This window comes from Oryctolagus cuniculus, chromosome 5, assembly GCF_964237555.1.
Source record: "Oryctolagus cuniculus chromosome 5, mOryCun1.1, whole genome shotgun sequence".
NCBI classification, from domain to species: Eukaryota; Metazoa; Chordata; class Mammalia; order Lagomorpha; family Leporidae; genus Oryctolagus; species Oryctolagus cuniculus.
The window spans coordinates 13151937-13173355 of record NC_091436.1 but is presented as its reverse complement, the minus strand read 5'-3'; the positions used below and the strand labels follow the sequence as shown (position 1 = coordinate 13173355).

The window sequence follows — 21419 nt, the reverse complement described above, 5'->3', positions numbered from 1 at the left end:
GGTGGGCAAGTGGCCCTCAAGGCCCCATGAACACCACGTTACCAGAATCTCCAGAAGGCAGGGCCAGGAACCCTTTGGCCCTGACCAGACACTGTGAAGTCCCACTAAAATCTGAGCTCTACTTGCATTCAAGCAATGCGGCCAGACACATCTGGCTATGATGGCTCGGCACGAACGAAGCTGACCCAGACAAACAAAACCAAAAAAAGAAGTTCAAGATGGGCCAGCTGTTTTGAAGGTGACAGCCAGCACTTGGCGGTCACAGTCCTGGAGAGGACACCAGGAAAGACAGGCCAACATTCTCTCCCACGATTCCCTTCAAGGCTTCTCTGATCCCATAGCAGCCTGGAAGAGAGGCCCCGTGGAAAGTAGCCAGGGCTCTGGGTCAAGGCCGTACCTACTTGACAGTCTGAACGTGGACAAAAAAGAGAATAAAAGCCACCTCTCATTCTACCATCTGCAGCATTTTGATGGACTTCTTTCCAGTCCTGTTTTTAAATACACAGCCAAGGCACCCCAGAACTTTGCCTATGAGAGCTAGAACCTGAAAATATTAAGTGACTGAGGCTAACGCTGTGGAGTAGTAGGTTAAGCCTCTGCCTCAGTGCCGGCATCCCATATGGGCGCCTGTTCAAGTCCCAGCTGCTCTGCTTCTGATCCAGCTCCCTGCTAATGCACCTGGGAAAGCAGTGGAGGATGGCCTAAGACTTGGGCCCCTGCACCCATGTGGGAGACCCAGAGGAAGCTCCTGGCTCCTTGGCTTCGGATGGGCCTGACTCCAGCTGTTGCAGCCATTTGGGGAGTGAACCAGCAGATGGAGGATCTCTCTTACTCTACCTCCCTCCTTCTCTCTATGTATCTCTGCCTTTCAAATAAATTAATAGATCTTCAAAAAAAGTTAACTGACTATCCATACGCTACATAAGCCCTATATAAATACCTTCTCTCACTTAGAATAGCCACTCAAGATACTAAAAAGAGAAAAGAAACAGTCTCTAGAATTTTTTATTGAAGGGTAAAACGAGGTTACTCTGAAGCAGATCAATGCAAAACATTCTGTGAATCATGCCAGTGACTTTCCCTTGCTCTCCAAACTTCTTACCAGCCAGCCTCTCGCTGGTCCCTGCTGAAGAGCAGACAGGAGGAAGTCAGGCTCTGGACTCAAATGCCTCTTGATCCAAACCTCATTAACTTATTCTAAAACCTCAGATATGCCAGGTGATCAATAATATGGAGATGACCAAAGGGCTGGCGCCAAGTGAGTGTCATGAGGACTCAGTGAGGTCATTCATGAAAAGCTTAGCAAGGGCCAGACACAAATCACAACAAAGCACACTGTATGTGAGCACAAACATCACACTGCACCCCAGGTATGTACCACTGTCCATCAAAAAGAATTTTAATGCTTTTAAAAATAAACAAATTTATTTAATTTTTAAAAATAGAGGGGCAGGCATTTGGCCTAGTAGTTAAGATGCTACTTGCGATAACCAAGTCCCAAATGGGAGTGCTTGGATCCAAGTCCTGGCTCTGTCCAATTCCAGCTTCCTGCTGATGGGCACCCTGAGAGACAGCAGGTGATGGTTCAAGGAGCTGGGCTCCTGCCACCCACACAGGAGACCCAGATTGGATTCCCGGCTCTTGGCTTCAGCCTGGCCTAATTCCGCTGCTGTTAAGTATTTGAGGAGTGAACCAGCAGACGGAAGATCTCTTTCTGTCTGCTCTCATTCTCTCTCTGTCTCTCTCTCTCTCCTGTCTCTCTCACTACCTTTCGAGCACATGATTTTCTATGATTGAAAAAGCAAAATAGAAAGATCTCAATGCCAGCTGCTAACTGGAGCCCCCTACTGAATTGTGAGGCTCTCGGTGGCAGGACTCACTTCCATGGAGCTCACCTTCCTGGCCCTGGCATGAAGCAGGGTAAATCAGCAAAGAAAAGAGCATCCACATACATTTTTTTATTTTATGCTTTTAAGAAGGAATTCATGGTTGAAATTAAAACCTGATGAATGTTTAACAACATGAAGAAGAATGAACAATCTTTTATAGACAGGTGTGCATGTACATGCTTACGTAGGTACACACATGTGCACACAGTCACAAAGCAAGCTGAAAAGTTAAAGCATCACATAGTTGTCGTTGAAGAGGTTTGTAAACTGTATTCTGAGATAATGCCCCAGTTTAAATACTGAAGCTAGTGCTTTTCTTGTTTGTCTTGTTTTGTTTCCCTATTTAGAGAACTGTAAAGAAAAAAAAGGACTTGAGTCAACTCACAATTTACTAATTCAAACCGGAGCCCACAAGCCAGCACAGAAACTTGGAACACACACCCATTTTAAGCTGCACATGTAATTTTTCTGGACAAACAGAAACAGCCTCTGTCTGGGCCAACACCACACAACCAATGCTATGTAGATGAAGTCCATCAAGAGAGGCCAAGGGGCTGCCATTGTGGTACAGCAGGCTGAGCCACCACCTGCCATGCCAGCATCCCACAGAGGCATCAGTTCAAGTCCTGGCTGCTCCACTTCCAATTCAGCTCCCCGCTAACATACGTGGGAAGGCAGCAGAACATGGCCCAAGTGCCTGGGTCCCTGTCACCGTGGGAGACCTGGATGGAGCTCCTGGTCCTGGCTTCAGCCAAGCCCAGAACTGGCCCTTGCAGCCATTTGGGAAATGAATCCGCAGATGGAAGATCTCTGTCTCACTCTCCCTCCTCCATCCCTCCCCCCTCCCTCTCTCTTTGTAACTCTGCCTTTCAGATAAATACATACATCTTTATCCAAGGCGGGGGAGCCAAGGGGCAAGCACTGTCCCCAGTGGGTTAAGCTGCCACCTGGAACTCCCACATCACATATCAAATTCCAGCTCCAATCCTGACTACTCTGCTTCCAGTCCAGCTTCTTGCTAGTACAGCCTGGGAGGCAGCAAGTGATGACTCAAGCACCTGGGTCCCTGGCACCCAGATGGGGTACCAGGTTCCCGGGTTCTGCCTGGCCCAGTCCCAGCTGTAGCAGGCATCTGGGGAGTGAACCAGCAGATGGAAGATCGCTCTCTCTGCATGTCTCCCTCTGACTCTCTATCAATTATTTGAAAATAAATAAATATACTTTAAAAAGACAAAAAGTAAATTCCTGTTTTCACACTACAGAGTAACTATGCACTGGTCTGTGGAACCTCCAGGCATGAGAATTTTTGGCTTAACTAAATACAATTGTGTGTTGCAACTTTAGAAATAATGGAATTAGGTAAACAGCAAAGTGAAATTACAGGCTACAAAAGACCTACTAAATAGATGGCAAATTACTATAAAGCCAATTTTATCCACAAAGGTGTATTTTGCAATGAGACAATACCTGACAATGGCTGTCCACAGAGGAAATTAAAAACTGGTCCACAGATATATCATTTGCTCCAAGCCTAAAAGAACTATAGAGCGCCTAAAAACTGGGAAACATCACACTGAAACCCAGATTTCCATAAAAATCCAAATATCTGGAAATTTTCGGTCCACAGTCTGCAGAAACAATAATACACGTGTCTCTGGGTTTGCCACAATCTCTACCACTCTGTATTGTCTCACACACACCCTCACACTTCAATTCCTGACACTGTGTGCCTGGCATTTCTAGGTCTCTGAGTCTGCAGCTCCTGATGCAAGTCTCAGTACCTCTCCTGGTCTTCGGCACTGACTTCTGTAGTGGCTTTTTTTTTGTGTGTGTAGGTTATTATGGCTTTTGCCACTGTAGGGCTCTCAAGCTTTATAGACACTTAATTCACTGTCCGCGTCGTAAGGCAAATGAGCATCCCCCCACCGAAGTGCAGCCTACTTCCCACTCTGAGTTCCCACCCCATACTTCTCTGCACCTCCAAGCTTTGTTCAAAGCTAAAACATCAGGGAAAAGAACCATCCACCCTCTTCTCCCACTGGAGTCGGACGAGGGTGTCAGATTCTGCTCCTCTACTGAAGCAGGGCCTGGAAACTCCACACGAAACCCGAACAGGCCCCTGAGGCCTCATGGAGCAGTCCTGTGTTCCCGAGGGCTGAGCGCTCACAGGCAACACAACAAAAGGATGCCCTGGGCAGGACCGAGCCCCTGGCTGGGCGCCCATGGGGACACCAGCCTTAACTCTTCCCTGCCCACCCTGGGGAAAGCACGTTCATAAACTCAGGTGCAGCAGCTCGTCCACTGAACACATCACACCTGTCCCCACTGGAAGAGTTCTCCTTCCTAATCAGACATCACCAGCTGTCAGCAGGCGTCATGGGGCAGTCTGACTTGGATCATTCACTCCCATAAGCGCCACGCCACTGGCCAGAACCACACAGCTCCCTGGATCCCACTTCCAGAGCTTCTGGTGTTGCAGGTCTAGGTTGAGGCTGAAGAACATTCCCAGGGGATGTTGAGGCTGAAAATCCGGGTTCAAGAACAAGGACGACAAGATGTTGGGAGCCACCTATTTGTTGCAGAAAAAGAATCTCCGGAAAAAGCTCGGTTGGAAACCTTCAGGGTCAGAAACAAGAGTCAAAAACTCACAGGTGATGAGGAAGCGTCTCTATTCCAGATAATCTTTGCTGCAATCCAAACAAGAACTTCTCTGCCTCCAAGAATGATCTCTCTTTCCAGCTCACTGTTGTACAAAATCCTTCTGCTTGACCTCAGGGTGTTTAGAATCCAACCATGGGTCTCTCTCAGTGTCTTACTAGCAAGGAGTATTTATGTTTTCTTACATACTTATTATTAGCAATTTTAAGACTTAGAGTAGACAGAGTTATTTGCATAAAAGCAACTCAGTCGTGCCATCTGTTCATGGTTAGTTTAAGACGCTGTCGGAATGCATGCTAAGACGGTGCTGACAACTTTAACAGGTGTTACTCCAAGTCAGGTCCACCCTCCACACTGAGCTGCTTGTCGTCTCGTTCCGAAGTATATCCAGCTAGCGTCTGACTTGAAGAATCAAGTCGACTGCAATGCTAGCAGAAAATTACTCTGAAAGCAGGCACGATTGTGCAGCGGACACATATCTGACTCAAGCTGGAAACACCAAAGCACACGCACATTCACTCCCAAGGCCGAAGCACGGAGCTTCTCTCTCTGCAGGTCTCTGAAAATAGGAAATAGAACGCTTCCTTCCCCTACAAGGTTTTCCTCAGTAGAGTGTGATTCAGAGGACCATAAGCACAGCCTTTTCTGACAGATAACACGTAGGGGTTTCCTCCAATGGGGCTGACACATGCGCTCCTTAAAAGCAGCCCTGAAGCTGGGTGTGGGTGGTGCGATAAAGCTTCCAGGTTATCCCAGGATAAGGCTAGCCACCTTCCACTTCCTCTCCACTGGCCCTTCCCTTACTGCCAGGGGATGCATTCAGTGTTTAAGAATGCATCCAATGTTGGAAACTTTCCCAAAGTGCTATCTGTTCAACCAACAGGATGGTGGCTAAAGCAAAAATGAAAACAGTGTGTCAGCAGAGAATATTTTAAACTAGATCCACCAGTTCCTTTACTCAAATACCATAGGAATTTCCCATAACAAGCCCTCTCATTTTTATAATTTACTGACCTGCAACCTGAGGAACAGCTTTGCTCCCACAAACACAACTGCCTTTGCCTGTGTGATCCCAGGTTAAAAATATCAGTTAGACGTCTGATGTCAAAGCAAACAAACTAGGCTAAGTCCACTCTCACAAAAACCCTATTCAGGAATGAATAAGCAGCTTCAGAAACTGGGGCTCCAGCAAAATGTGCCAGAAAAGAACAATGATGCGAACCAAGTGGTGAACACAGAGACAGAGTGAGCTCTCCATTCTAAACACATGGCAAGAGAGAGACCAGGACTGGCCTAGCCCTGAAAGCGAGAAACGAATACACACTCCAATTCCAAATACAGGTTGTTTGCATGTTTTGTTGTTTTGAGAAGCAGAGACTCACACATAGAAAAACCGGATGAGATATACCTCCCATCTGCTGGTTCACTCCCTAAATGCCCATATGGCTGCTACTGTATATGCCAGTACTGAAGGCAGAAGCCAGGACCTCAATCCAGGTTTCCCAAGAGAACTCAATTTCTTGAGCCATCATCTCTGCCTCCCAGGGTCTGCATTTATCAGGAAGCTGGGGTCAGAAGCCACAGCGGAGAATCAAACCCCAGCTACTCCGATGTGGGACACAGGCATCCTAACAGTGGCTCAGCTGCGAGGCCAAACACCCAGCACAAATATAATCATTTTACTGCTGAGGACTGGAAGCCATCAATGAACAAATGGTACCTAGAACTTTGCTTCATAAAGGCTAGAATAACCAACACTTTAGTCCAAGATACCATCATCTCCTAAATACAGCAGGGCCTTCCTGCCAGACTCCCTGAGGTCACTTCTGTCCCATGAAGCCACAGATCAGATAAGTTCACCCCCTGCTGTTCATTGGAATTAGAAAAACTGCCAACGCACAGCAATGACTTAGAAGACCTTACACAATCTGTCTCTCTCACCTCCTCTCCACCCACCAACCTCCCTCTTTCCAACTCCACCACACTTCCCTTCCTCAAACACTCCGAGCTCATTCACACCTCAGGGTCTTTGCACTGGCTGTTCCCTCTCCCACAGTGCTCTTCCCTATAGCTCCCCAGAGGTGGATTCCTTGCTGCCTCTCATGCCTAAATGTCACCCCCTCAGTCTAGCTGCCCTGATGCCTGGACCCAGTCGCTCTCCTTCTCATCTCTGCTTGTCTTCTTTACACATATCAGTAGTAGCTATTTCCCCAACCATCTGTTTTGTTGTTGTAATTTGTGACCCCCTCCAATATCAGCCACGCTAAAGCAGGGACTCGGCTGGACCCCTGCACCTGGAACAGTGCCTAGCTCTTAGCAGGTCCTCAGGCATGACATTGGATCTCTGTAGCCAAGGGCTCTGCCTCTGTAGACTCTACCAACAGCAGCTGGAAAATACTGTTAACTGCATCTATACTGAACATGCACAGACCTTTTTGTCATTACCCCTTAAATGTAACAATCACACCGTATTTTACACTGTAGTAGATATTACAGGCACCTAGAAATAATTTAAAGTATGCAGGGGGATATGCACAGGTCACGTGCAAATACTACACCGTGTTACGCAAGTACCTTGAACACCAAATACTACACCATGTTATACAAGCGACTTGAGCACCACAGATTTTGCTATCCATGGGGATCCTGGAACCAACACCTTGCAAATACCAAGGGACAACTGTATTTGCTGATTGAACGAAATTCTTTTTGACTACAGGGTAGACTCTGTCATCAGGGCGAGTGTTCCCATGGTCCTTTCCAAAAGAGCTACTGCTAAGCCTTTCCATGACACCATCTTCCTCCTGGACTTGAAAGCTCTCAGAAGAGTGAAAGGAGTTGTCAGTGTTGTGGCCCAGGGGTTTAGGCCACAGCCTATGACACCAGCATCCCAAATGGGTGCCAGTTTGTGTTCTGGCTGCTCCGCTTCCAATCCAGCTCCCTGCTAGAGTGCCTGGGAAAGAAGCAGAAGATGACCCAAGTATTTGTGCCCCTGCCACCCACATGGGAGACCCAGATGGAATTCCATGCTCATGGCTTCAGCCTGGCTCCTGAGGCCATTTGGGGAATGAACCAGTAGATGGAAGATCTCTTTTTCTCAATCTCAATATCAGTCTCTGTCTCTCTCTCTCACTCACTCTGCCTTTCAAATAAATAAATCTTTTAAAAAAGAAAAGGGGCCAGCACTGTGGCACAGTAGGCAAAGCTGCCGCCTGCAGTGCTGGCATCCCATATGGACACTGGTTCAAGTCCTGGCTGTACCTCTTCTGATCCTGCTCCCTGCTATGGCCTGGGAAAGCAACAGATGGTCCCAGTCCTTGGGCCCCTGCACCCACATGGGAGCCCCAGAAGAAGCTCCTTGCTCCTGGCTTCAGATCTGCCCAGCTCCAGCCATTGCAGCCATTTGGGGAATGAACCAAATGGTTCACTCTCTGCCTCTGTCTCTCTGAAACTCTGCCTTTCAAATAAACAAATAAATCTTTAAAAATAAATAAATAAAATTTAAAAATAAACAGTGAGGGCAAAGCATCGAAGGAAAAAAATGAGAAAAAAATGGCGTTGATTTAACTTACCTCCTCCTGCTACACACAAACAAAAAGGAGGGTGGAATTGCCATAAATTATTAGCAATCATGAGAGAGACGTTTACTGTCAACCACAACAGTGTTAAATATTTAAATAAAAAGCATATATTATGCCACCAGATCACCCAGAGTCATTATGAATTAATCATTAATGTGAACACACTTTCATGTCATATATTAGGCAAAGTGCTTTCTGTATAATACCTCTTATTTATTTTACTGTTATTATTATTTATTTGAGAAAGCGAGAAGGAGAGCTCCCATTCCCTGGTTTGCTCCCTAAAGGCTCGCCACAGCCACAGCTGGCTTAGGACTGGAGCCAGGAGCCAGGAGCACAATCCAGATCTCTCAGAGACCCAAGCACTGAGCCATCACCAGGGCCTGGGCTGGCAGCAAAGCTGGAGTCAGGAGTAGAGGGGGAGCACAGCCAGGCACTGGATGGGGGATGCCGGCATCGTAACCACTAAGCTAAATGCCCCCTCCTCTTCTCCTTTCAGTTCTAACTGAAACCCTGCGAGCTGGTTATGATCAGTTCCATTTTACGGAGCAGAAACTGTACAGGTGGGTTAGAGAAGTTTGAAATTTCTTATCCAAGCATTCAAATCAGCCAGAGCCATACACAGGATCCAAATCTAGTTCTGTTTCATACCAAAGCCTGTGCATCACTCGCCATAGCTGCCCGACCTTCTCTCAACAATGCAGTTAAAATGACAAAGCTGTGAAGAATCAAAGGCATGGAGGAGGAAATGGGGCCATAAAACTGAGTTGTCCAAGAAAGTGTGTGTGTGTGTGTGTGTGTGTGTAAGCCTACCAAACTGAGATGTTAACTGTCACACAGACAAGCAATCTGCATGAAAGTCAACATAAACAAAAATTAGATTAAGCAATCTGAAAATGCAGACTCGTTCCATTGCAGAGCCGCATTCTGAAGCAACACAACACAAGCAACAAACTCTAAGAAAATAAAAAACTGGTAGCAAAGTATCCCAACTGCTAGAAGGTCAAGGTCAAACCATCCAGGCCCTTGCATTACCTCGAGTACTGAAAAAGAATGTGTCCCGGGACTGTGAATCCTAAAGAGATGAACAGAAAAGCAAAAGTTCCTGGAATCTGCCCCTCCCCACATCGGCTGATGAGACAGGAAAGACAAGGCACCATGTTGATTGCAGGCTAGAAGTCTGCTCCCAGCTGCTCACCTGTGGGCCTCAACTTCCCAATGCCTCATTCTGCTCATCTGCAGTGGACACAGGCCTTCAGGGGGACACCTCGAGGCTTGGAAGAGCCGAGTGAGAACACTGCAGAGTTCATGTAGATAAAACTTGCCTTCCTCCCTTAAAGCCTAGGTAATGACTCAGGCAGGGACAAAGCTCCAAGCAGAGTACAAGCGAGTGTAATAAGGGGACACCAGGCAAGGACATGACACACGACAGGCTGAGGATGGCCACGGGCGGGGTTGGGGGAGACACAGGCCTGGAGACAAACAGAGGGACCCTCACAGTTCTGTGCAATCAGGTGGACCCAGAAAGGAAGGGTGACCCAGGAGGCCCAGGCAGGAAGAGGTCACCTCCCGGTCTCCATGGCTACAGGACTGCACCACACCGGCCCCAACAATGCACACACTTCCAGATTTCGAGAACAGCCCTAGTTACTCATCTCTGAAATGACATTCAGGGTCACTTCCTACTAACAACAGAAGCTTCCTCCAAAGTTCACAGGACAGTATGACTGGCCAAAAACAGCTCATCCTCCCCAAATCCAGCTGAGGATCCTGAGAACAAGCTTCAACCAATGGTGACCACTGACCACGCCTCAACTCCCTCCTTCCTACTTGTCTTAAAGAATAAAGCTTTAAAATAGATGTGCATGTATGGTGTGCATATGTGTGTATGCACATGTGTGCATGCACGTGTGTGTGTGTGTGTGTGTGTGCAGGTTGTTATGAGAACCCTCCAAGTCCCCAGAAATGGGTAACAAAACTCAGGGGAAATGTGTCCTTTCATTTGCAAAGAATTACCTGATGCTGTTGCTAGGCAGGTGCTGATAAACACAGCACACACCCTCAAACTGCTTCTTTGTTTTAATCAGTGGCCAAGCCACGCATCCTCAAACCAAGTATCATCACTGCAAACCTTGAAACAGACTGAACCCGTGTCCTATCAGATGTCCCAGTACTACAGTAGCAGGAGCTAGCAGCAAAGTTTGGAAACCTGTTCATAGCTCTGTGCTACAACAGTGCTTCTGGCACTGTAATGAATGCCCAAATCGCCAGGGGATCTTGCTAAACATGCAGATTCTGACTTAGCAGCCCTGAGTTTCCACATCCCAAGCCCCAGGTTGATGCATGAAGCAGGGACCAGACAAGAGTCAGCAATGGACAGCGAGTGCCATCCCAGTGCCGTGCTCACTGGACGTCCAGTCCCTACCAAAGAAAAGTTGAAGAAATGCGGTTTGAATTAATTTCCCAAAGGAGGATCATGATATTAGCAAGAGGTATTTCTCACTCAACCGATCAAGGACATTCCCCATCAGCTCCAAGTTCTGCCACGGATACTGACTGGTTGGCAAATGGCAGAGAAACCTCTGTGGCACTGACAGGCGCCCCTGGATGGTCAGAAACCACCTGATGGCAGAGCTGATACTCAAAGGAAGAGTCTGTGTCCCGCAGCTACAGGATGAGAGAAAGGAGGAAGCAGTAAAAACAAGGAGGAGTCATTTATGGAGACCTTGCACACGAACACAGAGGCGGAACCCTCCACTCCTGAGCCCACGCTCCCAACCACGGAGCTCCCCGTCTGCAGTAAAGCATAGCAGAGGCATGCTGTGGTCAGCCTGCAGCACCCCAATGCTGGGAGCAAATCCTTACTCTCTGCCTCCGTTTCTTTTCCGTGGGCTCCTCACGATCCACTCGCCTCGCTGGGTTTTCAGAGGACAAAATGTAGAAATCCAAACAAAGCACTTAGGACAGCACCTGCTACAAAATCAGTACTTCTCTATTCTTAGGATTAAGGAAACTTCAAGTTATAGGAGAGAGAAAAGAACCAGGGAGAGAGTGAAATGAGAAGAGTTTTTGGAGCTACAGCCCACCTGTGCACCTGCAGCTAAGAGAAAAGGATCTCCCTTTTCCAGTGACCCTGGAAGTTAACAGAATATACAACCCAAGCCCCGATCAGGACTACAAAGAGAACCAACCTCCAAACTGGCAAAGGCAGGAAGAAGGTGTGACAGCCGAAGTCACACATGATAACTGGCCTACAATTTACCAGATCTCTACAGAGACCAAATAATGAGGTAGGTCAAGACCGCCGACCTGCCACATACTAGCAGACATTACAGGGGTGCAGCAGTGCCCACGGACAGGTAACAGAGGACAGACAAATGCCCCGATTCCCAGAGGCTTGGACTCTGAACAAAATCAGCCCCCTTTACTCTCGGATGGTGATGAGAAATGTAACTTCTGCTAACAACACCCAAAGCTGGCGAGGGGGACTTGTGTTCCGGGACCAAAGTCAGGGTGTATGGATGTGCTCGCTCAACAAACCACTGGAACTGCCAAGTATAAATCAGGGCTGCCGGGACAAGCAGGCCCCTCCCTCCTCCCTGAAGACACTCTCCAGGGGCTTGAAAGCAGAAACATAGCTCAAGGTAGCCACATTTCACAACAAAACTTCTAATACGTAAACCTAGCGTAGAGACAAAGACTTCATGTAAGTTAAGGTTATGACCCAGGAATCTTAGTAAAAAGGCTACACCATTTCTACAGCCCAGCTGAGCCATGGGCTCCGTGTACGCGGCAAACTGGAACGGCAGCCCGTGTTCTAAGAATTGACTGTGACATTGGTACATGTCAGTTCCTGTGTGGCTGCCACTTCTAGCCATCTACAAATACCCATTCTCCCCTTCCTCCTTACTGATCAAAACTCAATGTTTTTCAAGGACACAAGGTACCTAACTTAAAAAAAAAAAAAAAAAAAAAAAAAAAAAAAAACAAACCTATAGTGACCAGCCTCCCTTGCAGCATGAACTGGCCAACTGACACTTCTGGCTTCTGAGTCGTAACCCAGGTCATTGGATGGAGGTTCTCAGAAAACTCCTAAAAGAGAAGACACAGGGTCCGTGCTGTGGCACAGCAGGTTAAGCCTCCATCTACAGTGCCGGCACCCCATATGGGCACCAGTTCAAGTCCTGGATGCTCCACTTCCAATACTGCTGCCTGCTAATGGCCCGAGAAAGCAGTGGAAGATGGACCAAGTATTTGGGTCTCTGCACCCAAGTAGGAGATCCAGAAGAAGCTCCCGGCTACTGGCTATGGCCTGTCCCAGCCCCAGGGCTGTTGGGGCCACTTGGGGAGTAAACCAGCAGATGGAGGATTCTCTCGCTCTCTCTCTCCCCTTCTCTGTTATCTCTTTCAAATAAATAAATAAATCTTTAGAAAAAGAAAAGACACAGCTGCCGCCTCTTCCACAGGTTTCCTCTCTTCTACAGGCTCTCTTACTCCAGGTTCTTCTCCCCTGCCTGGCACAGAAACACCCACTGGGCACCTTGCCTGGAAGCATCACCTTTAAAAACGAATGGTGCATGCTGGGAACAGCTGAGCAGGATGGGAACCTGGGCCCTGACTGCACCGAGGCTTCCCTCACAGCCCTGCACCCAGGCTTCTTCCCAAGAGAAAATGCAAACTCCCATTTGGTTAATCCACAGACCCTGGGGAATGCAGCTGACCCTACATGTTGTCAAAGAACTTGTGTTTTGCAAAAGCCTTGACTGAGTTATCTGACTGGCAAGGTGCCATGAACTATGAACTAATTGGATTACACAGAGCTTCTGAGGCACACAGAACAGGTAGACGAAGGCACACGTGTTCTGGATGAGTCTCCTCGGCTAACATCTGATCTTAGGAACCTGTATCATGGGCATCATGAAGATGTAGTCCTGAACATGGTGCAGATTTCTGAGTGTGGTCAAGGTGTGGCCTTGAGAAGAACCGGCTACGAAGAAGTGTAGAAAATCTAAACACCTGCAGTCCAACTCTGCTCTGACCCCTCCCTCCTGGCTGACTCAGTTTCCTCTGCAGCCAAAGAGAGACAGCAGTTCCTACCACAAAGGATGGCTGTGCAGATAAATGAATTGATCTCTGTGTGATGCTTAGGGCTATGCCTGCACATTGCTAATGCTTACTGAGGATCTGCTAGCGTTATGGTAAAATTGGAGTCAGTATAACCAAAGCCAAATAATACAGACACATGAATTCATTTATTCTTTCCTGATGTATGAATCCTGCTGCACTGCCACGGCTGCAAGCTGTTAATGACGGCCAGGTTTAGAGAGCTGTCAATCAAGAGCCTTCCACACTGCTCAAAATCACTATACTGCTATCCGCGTAGCACCCAGACTAGGAAAGTCTCCATGAAGAGCTGCTTATCAGTGGGATGTATTTATAAAATGGGGTTGGGTAGACAGATTAGCAAAGACAGCTAAAAATAGTCCTACAAGCAAACAAGTTTGCCTAAGTCAGTACTTTTCATTCAGAAGTTCCTATCTGCACGGGCTCTGTCACCCGATTTCAGAGAATGTGGCCTCTTGTCATCCATGAGTTAGCCGTACACTTGCTCCTTTTAGATTCTGACACAGAAAGCATCCAAGCCTTTCTGGGAGGCTGTACCCAAGGTCCCAGAGGGCACTCGCATTTTGTATGAAGCTGCGGAGCACTAGCCACAGGGATGTAACCCAAGAAGCATCAAAGGTACTGAGCCACCAGGAGCTGCTCTTTGAGGTCAGCTAAAAACATCTCCCAGATGAAAGCGACCTCAGCTAAGTCACAAAGTCAAGGCAGGTGGACGCCAAAAGCACATTTTAATCAGCTCTCCCTTTCAAATACTAAGCAAACATAACACGATGTGAATTTATACCTCTCCTCTCTCAATCCCAAGAGGGATGGGAAAAAAAAAAAAAAAAAAGACACAAATTTAGAGAGTGTGAAGATCTCACTCCATAATCTTCCCGAGTGCCCAATACCAGTTTCCTGGTTGTACATGATCAAGTAAGGCTGGCAGAGACACAGGAGAACCAGGGCATGAGCTGTAACCTTTCCTTTACTCCAAAGCAGTACTATTCAACAGAAATACAATCTACGCCTCAATGTGAGCGTGTGTGCCCCCAAATTCCCTAGCAGGCACACTCAAGAAGCTAAGAATACACAGGCGAAGTCAGATTTAGTAATCCACTGAATTCAACCCAATATATCCGCAATACTATCATTTTAACAAGTGACAAATACAAAAATTATTAATGAGATTTTACATTCTTCTTTCACATCAACTCTTCAAATGTATTTTCCACTTACAGCCCATGGTTAACTCTGGTCAGCTACATCGGCAGCACATATACTAAAAATTGGTCAGCTACATGTATAGAGCCCCACGGCCACCTGTGGCAACTGGCCACTGTATGTGGCAGAACAGCTCAAGATGGCAACCTTTGCCAAAGCTGTCAGTTTCCCAAGTCGGTGCTGCGATGGACACACAGGTGAAACAGATGGCGTCCATCTGCACAAGCTGCGAGGGCTGGAATCTGGCAGTTTCCTGAAAGAGGACTCGCCCTCATTCTAAACTACAGTGTGGGCATGTCTGGCTTTTAAGTTAAGGTTTGCTGCCAAGCACTGGCAACGCCGTCGGTTCTTTTCACCCAGCGAAACCTAGTCACCCCTGTCCCAGAGTACCCCTCTTCTTGATGTGTCTGCGTCCAGGGAATTGTGTCCACTTCACAAACCCCTTCTCGCGAAGCAGCAGGGAATGGTCAGACATGCGCACTGCCACGCCCCGCAGCCCAGTGGTTTTCGTGAAAGTAGCAGGCATGAGAAATGAGGTGTGGAGATGATCCGTTTCCCTCGTGCTGCGGCCATGGGTGAGACAGGTGGAGATGACCTGATCTTACCAGCTTTACCTACCTCACGGGCCTACCGAGGTGCCCAAGCACAACAACACAGAGCTCCTGGCACACTGTGAAGCGCTACACAATTCTAGTTATTATTATTGGGAAAGGACACCACTCCTCACCTGAAAGAGCAGATAGAAGGGGGGAAAAACAGTAACTTGAAGCCGAGAGGCGCCCAGGGGACTGGGGCACCCGTGAAAATGCGCCAGCCGCCCTTGGTGTACTTTGTTCTCCAAGGGGATCGAACAGGCTTCAATGCCTCCCCCCGGAGCGCCGGGCGCACCGAGCAGAGCAGCGGCCGCGCCTGGGGTTCGCCCATCACCGCCCACCCTCAGCTGCTCCCCGTCCCAAATACTCAAGACAATGGCTCACAACACTGAGCTTTCTCCGTCCCAGTGCCCAAATGTGGCCTGAAAAGGCGGCGCCGCCGAGCGTGCTGGAACCTTCCCTGAGCAAAAGCCACTGACTCCCGGGGAGTCTGGCGGTGCACTTCTCGCCCGCGCAAGTGCCACAGGGCTGGCGCCCGGGCTGCGCTGCGCCTTCTCCAACAAAAACAGACGGGCCCGGCTGGCCGCCGCGTCTCCCGCGTACCTGTCCAACCGCCCCGTCGCGCCGGCGGGCTGCTCCGGGCAGGCGGCGTTTACGAGGGCCAGCGCGAGTCGCCCACACAAAGGCGCCTTGTGCCACTTCGATGGGGACGTGCAGCCAGGTCCCGGGGCACCCACCGCACCCGGGCGGAGCAGCGGAGGGCGTCCACCCGCCCGAGCCCCGAGCGTGACATCCCCAGTCCTCACCCTGCACGGAAAGGCCAGCCCCGCCCCTGACTGAACGATGGGGCTCCCCTCGGCTCGCCTCGCAACCTGCACCCCCCAAAAGGATCCGTCAGCCTGGACAAGGCGCAGAGACAGGGGAGCGCAGGCCACTCGGCAGAAGTTTGCATTGTCACCGCGCTGCGCTCGCCGCGCACCCTCCTAACCAGGTCCCCGGCGCCCCCTTTTGGGGGCTCCCCGAGGCCCGCTCACCTCTGGTCCAGTCCACCACTTGTTTGGGGCTCCACTTGGTCACAGGTTCCATGGTGGCCGGCCTCGCTCCCGCTGGAGAGTCCGCGGTAAAGTGCTGCCGCCTGCGCCCCGCGGTCGGTGCCCTGCGCGCCGCAGCGCCCGGTCAAGCCTGCATGGCCGCGCTCAGCGGGTCATCCCGCGCGGTTCTGCCCAAGGAGCTCGGTCCTCTCGCCGGCGCACGGGACAGCTGTGCGCCCCTCCTCCAGCTGCCACCGTGCAGCTGCGGCTCCTGCTCCTCCTCCTCCTTCCCCTGCGGCCGCCGGGATCCGGGGCACAGCTGCGGCTCCTGGGCGACGGCAGCTGCGGGCACGAGCGGCTAAGACCCCAAAGTCCCGGCCTCGCCGCGGGCCTCTCCTGGAAAGGACCAAGTCCCGAGCTCCGTTCTGCGCTCCCCGCGGGCGGCGAGCTCTGTCGGATCGCCCTCCGCGTGCGCCGGCGTGCGAGCCTTCCCGCCCGCCGGGCCCACCCCCGGCACCGCCCTCCGGGCCGCCTCGGCGGGGAGGAGCGCAGGGGAGCGCGCTCGGGTTACAAAGTTTCGGCGCAGGTCGTGGCTCACCGGATAAAAGGCGGGGCGGGGCCGCGAGTCCCGGGGAGCCCGTGGGAGGGGAGGAGTCCGGTTACTTCCCCTCGCCCAGCCAGTCCCGCGCGCTCCGGGGCGCCGCCGGGGCGGGCTGGGGAGGGGGCGTGCGTCCCGCTGAGCCGCGAGGGCCTGGGTCCCACTGGCGGCGCGGCTCGGGGTGAGCGACCCTACACCCTACAGAAGGCGGCTGGGCGAGTCCTGTTCCCTTTACTAAGTGCTTTCTGTCACAATTCCGCCCAACCACGGGTCCCGTACTCATGTTAAGTTTCTTAAAGTGGAATGATTTCATTTTCTTTGTATTTTGGATGAAATGGTGGAGATGTAACTCGCTTCTCTTTCAAGTGCGACCGCAGTGATATTTCCACTTCGCCATTAAAACGAATCACAATAGGTCGATAGCTTTTGCCGTATTATAATATTCATATTTTCAAAGTGAGCTAATGCTCATTTGGATTAGTCAGTAACCTTGAGGGGAAAGTTGTTTGCCAGCCAAAAAAACTTAAAAAAAAAAAAAAAACTCCAGACAGCAGCAGTGTGCGCAGTTTCAGACCTGTGGGGGTGCTCCACGTTCCTGGGACTGGATCTGCACCCAGAGTGAACCCCAATTCGAACAACGTGCTCTCCACGCTCAAGCCCTCCTGCATGCCCCCTCCCAGTAGTGAATCTTTCAAGTGAGATTGATTTGCACCTTGCCCTCAGGGGCTGTTAACCCCTTGAGGGCAGAACCTGTTAGAAATTATATGGAGCTTCCTACCCCTGCCTCCTCCTACCCACTGAAGCGCAGAGTCAGGGCGTGGCTGTGAAGGTCTCTTCGTGTGCCAGCCAGTGCACAGTGGCATTGCTTGAGTTAGGATGGGGGGAAGGTGCCCTCGGCAAGCATATGCACCTGTTCTGTAGCGAGAGGAGCTGGAGTAAGCACACAGAAGAAACATTAAGGAAGCAAAACAACTTCAGACCCGCCTCCCCTGAAGCCTGTCCATAGGACTGGAGAACTCCAGCCACGCAGCACGGCTCTCGGACACACGGTGGTTGGCTGGTTGTTGAGTCAGAGTGATTGGCAGACCAGAAAAGTAGGCAAAATAATGACAAAATTCCTGGAAGAGTAGTTGTCCTTTAAAGAAGAAAAAAAAAAAAAAACACCTCTTAAACCTACTAGCATCCATTGTTAACCACCTTTATGGCAGTGAGCAGGGCTGAGAACCAAAGAACCTTGACATTTGGTCAGGGAAAATGTAACCAACCTTATCCACGCCCTTAGTTACTGCAATCTTTGTTGTATGCTGTGTCATCATTGGCTGTGACTAAGGTGACCTCACAGTTTATCTCCAAACCAAAATACTCCCAAGTATGAAATGGGGTGCTATCGATACTTGTGTGGGAATAGCGTAGATAAACCGGGCTGCATGGTCTCTGTGATTATGAAGCAAAGTTCAATGGTAATGCTTTTGTCACAGGATTTTACTTGATGTTTTCACAGTATTTGCAGATCCATTTTCGTTACCTTTACTGGGCAGTTCAAAGCTAAAACTCAGGGGTCAAGCCACAGTTCGCAAAATTTCATCCCACAGAGTCAATACATCCCTCTGTACTCAGTACATAACACAGCATAGCTAAATAGAAAGGCCCTTTAACTTTCTCAATTAATTAGCATTCTGTGTCTGTAATTACTGTTTCAATCAGGCCTCCTACCTTAGCTGTGGCTGTTAGCATGTGGAAGTTTCGAGGAGGCCTGGCTTCCTATCTTGAGAATGTACAGCCACTAGTGATGGAATAAATACAGATAATACAGGCAGACTCTGGGACAAATTGCTTTGGAAATTAAAATGTATACAAAATGGTCATTTGTAAATTGGCACTTTTGCTTCTCTGCTAGCTAGAACCTGTGCTTTCGGAAGGACATTAGGGCATGCATGCCCACCCCACATTGCCTTTAGAGCAGCAGCCCTGTTCACTTGCACCTTGTTATCTCCCACAATCCTTTGTGTAGGACAAGGAACTGAACACACCCTTTTTGAATTGAAAGAGCAAAAGAACTGATCCTAGAACACAGATTTCCTTATTTCTCATTCCAGCACCTTCATTTTTCTGACTTTGGGTCTTGTTGCACATTAGGTCATTCATTAAACCAATGAAACAGAAATCCATGTTCTTAAGGCACTAACCTAGGCAGAAGGAAGAATCAGAAATGAAGCCTCAGTGGCCTTGTGGATCAAAGACATCGCGTGCTGTGTGAGGGGGGATTTTTCTTCTGTGGTCTTTAATCCCAGCGGAGTGCTCTGGGAAACCTCAGCAAGGGAGTTGGCGGAGCTATGTGATACTAGTATTTTGAGCCAGTTCAGATTTCTTTTATTTGACAACAAGGAATGGAGCATTTTGGATTAGTGGTTTAGCTGTAATTCACTTGATAAACACAGGAAGACCAAAATAGCAAACTTTTAAACAAATTGTTCCTCTGTGAAGACAGTCTCCTTGCCTGGTTCAAAACAGTTTCCAGAATGAAAGATAAAAATAATAACACAAGCTGCTCCAAATATCTCAGTTTTTCTTCCAATCCAAGGTCCTTTTAATGATTGTTTTCTTCTCATCACTTTACTACTTAATTTTTTTACTATTCCCAGAGCAGCCAAAATTATATCCTTTTTTATGCATAGTTGTTGTGTGTGTGTGTGTGTGTGTGTTTGTGTCTTACGTTATCTTTTAACTTGAGAGACACGAAACAGCTCTGCAAATTGCTCCTGGAAAACACCCCGCCATCAGTGTGGGGCATTCTTATCTACCACATCACCTCACTGCCAAGTCTTCAGTTAACCGAATTATCCAGGCTGCTAATGTTTTGTCTCTCATTCTATTCCATCTCCTCTGGATTCCTCACAGACTGGTAATGTAGTTATCTCTCTAAATATACCAGGTTCCCATCAGATACTTCTGGTAGTAAGGTCCTCAAACTTTTTTTAAATCAAATAAGTGCTGCCCTACTTATTGTAATTCTTTTGGCCATTCAGGTATCTTAAGGAATTCATCCTACAGTGGAAAAGCTGATACTTGGCTTTCTTTGGCTGAGCCCTGTCTGTAATTCAAAGGTTGATGTCAAAGGGATAAATATCCAAAAAACTTCACCTATTTGAAATCATGTAAGAAGAGAAATTGATTAAGCTTTTCTAATAAAAAGAAAACTTGACACCGTTATGTCCAATTTGCAAGGATCCATAGGTGTGTCTTCAGAGTTGTTCCATGGGGCAGCGCCTACGGTCAGGTTTCCTTAGTTCTGACTTGGCTAACAAAGGAGAATGCTATGCAAAGAACAACCAACCGATCCTACACCTTCCCTGTGGGTTTCTGCGGCTTCTCTTCCTGCTCTTGAGTTGCAGAATGGCCCTGAAGGACGTATGTGCTGCCCACCAGTTGTTCTCATGGTTCCAGTTTAGTTTGTGAGAGTCCTACTGCCTGAACAGCTAAATACTATACCAAGAGTTTCAAACTCAGTGATTTTTTTGTTTCAAACATAAACTCTATGTTGATCATAAGGAAACTCTTCAAGGTGTAAAAAGGATTAATGAAAGTCATTCTAAACAAAAAATAAAGCCATAATTAGAAATAAAACACAGATTTGAGTTTATAAATGCAATAACCTCAATTTTTTAAATTCCCTACAGTGTTAATAAGGTCATAAAAAATAATCACATGTACTATTTTACATTTTTCTCATGAGTTTATCGTTACTTTTTTTTTTTTTTTTTTGATAGGCAGAGTGGACAGTGAGAGAGAGAGACAGAGAGAAAGGTCTTCCTTTGCCGTTGGTTCACCCTCCAATGGCCGCCGCGGCCGGCGCACCTCGCTGATCTGATGGCAGGAGCCAGGCACCCATCCTGGTCTCCCATGCCGGTGCAGAGCCCAAGCACCCGGGCCATCCTCCACTGCACACCCTGGCCACAGCAGAGAGCTGGCCTGGAAGAGGGGCAACCGGGACAGAATCCGGCGCCCCAACCGGGACTAGAACCCGGTGTGCCGGCGCCGCAAGGTGGAGGATTAGCCCAGTGAGCCGCGGCGCTGGCCGCGTTACTTATTTTTCAATGCCACTTCAAATCAAATCTATAAATGAAGGGATTTCCATAAGTTCATAGAAAATAAAATTAAGATAAGTTTATTTTAGTGCAAAAATTTTTGGTAACCAGGCATAAGAAACATCATCAAAAAGTTCATGGAAAATGCATGTTATTTTTTAAAAAAAATCTAGGCATGGCTACATAGCTCCAAATGCTCCAGAGTATAATTAGACAGCTCTAATGAACTTGAGTTCACTGTAAAAGTTGCTTGTCCTTCAATTGCTTAGCAACAGTTGCACACAAGGAGGAACATTTCTTCCAGTTTCAGCCCATCGAGGGGATCCACATTCTGCAGCCACAACTGATCAACACGTCCAGATTTTCACTGGAAGCCGTTAAGTTCCCCAGTTGGGCTCCTCAGGCACGGGAGCCTGTAACAGGGCCATGCTCCTTAATTTTCCAAACTAGTCCCTCATATTTGCAAATGCTATAATCACTTGGGGGATGGGGTAAAGTGGAAAAAAAAAATCTGAGGGAAGAAGGAAGTGTTTCAGTCTGCTTTGACCTCAAAAGGGAAAGATGCAAATGAATACCAATCAGTGTTTTCCCGTCAGGAGTCAGATGATTGCACAGGATTCTGAGAGCGCTCCCCAAGGTCTCGCGGAACAGGAAAAC

General features: G+C 48.5%; 1 protein-coding gene across 6 annotated transcripts in view; it reads right to left on the bottom strand.

The window, feature by feature from the left end:
• CNKSR3 (CNKSR family member 3) overlaps positions 1-16576 on the bottom strand; it is a 125268-nt gene extending 108692 nt beyond the window's left edge. For 4 of the 6 annotated variants that reach the window (XM_070073365.1, XM_070073362.1, XM_070073363.1 and 1 more), the window contains exon 1: positions 16083-16556. In XM_070073365.1, coding sequence (XP_069929466.1) covers positions 16083-16134 — 52 coding nt within the window. In that variant the 5' untranslated portion in view covers positions 16135-16556. Of the gene's footprint in view, positions 1-15651; positions 15841-16082 lie in introns of those variants that run through there. The other 2 variants (XM_008263718.4, XM_070073364.1) reach the window with 2 other exon arrangements.
• Between the last annotated feature and the right edge of the window lie 4843 nt (positions 16577-21419).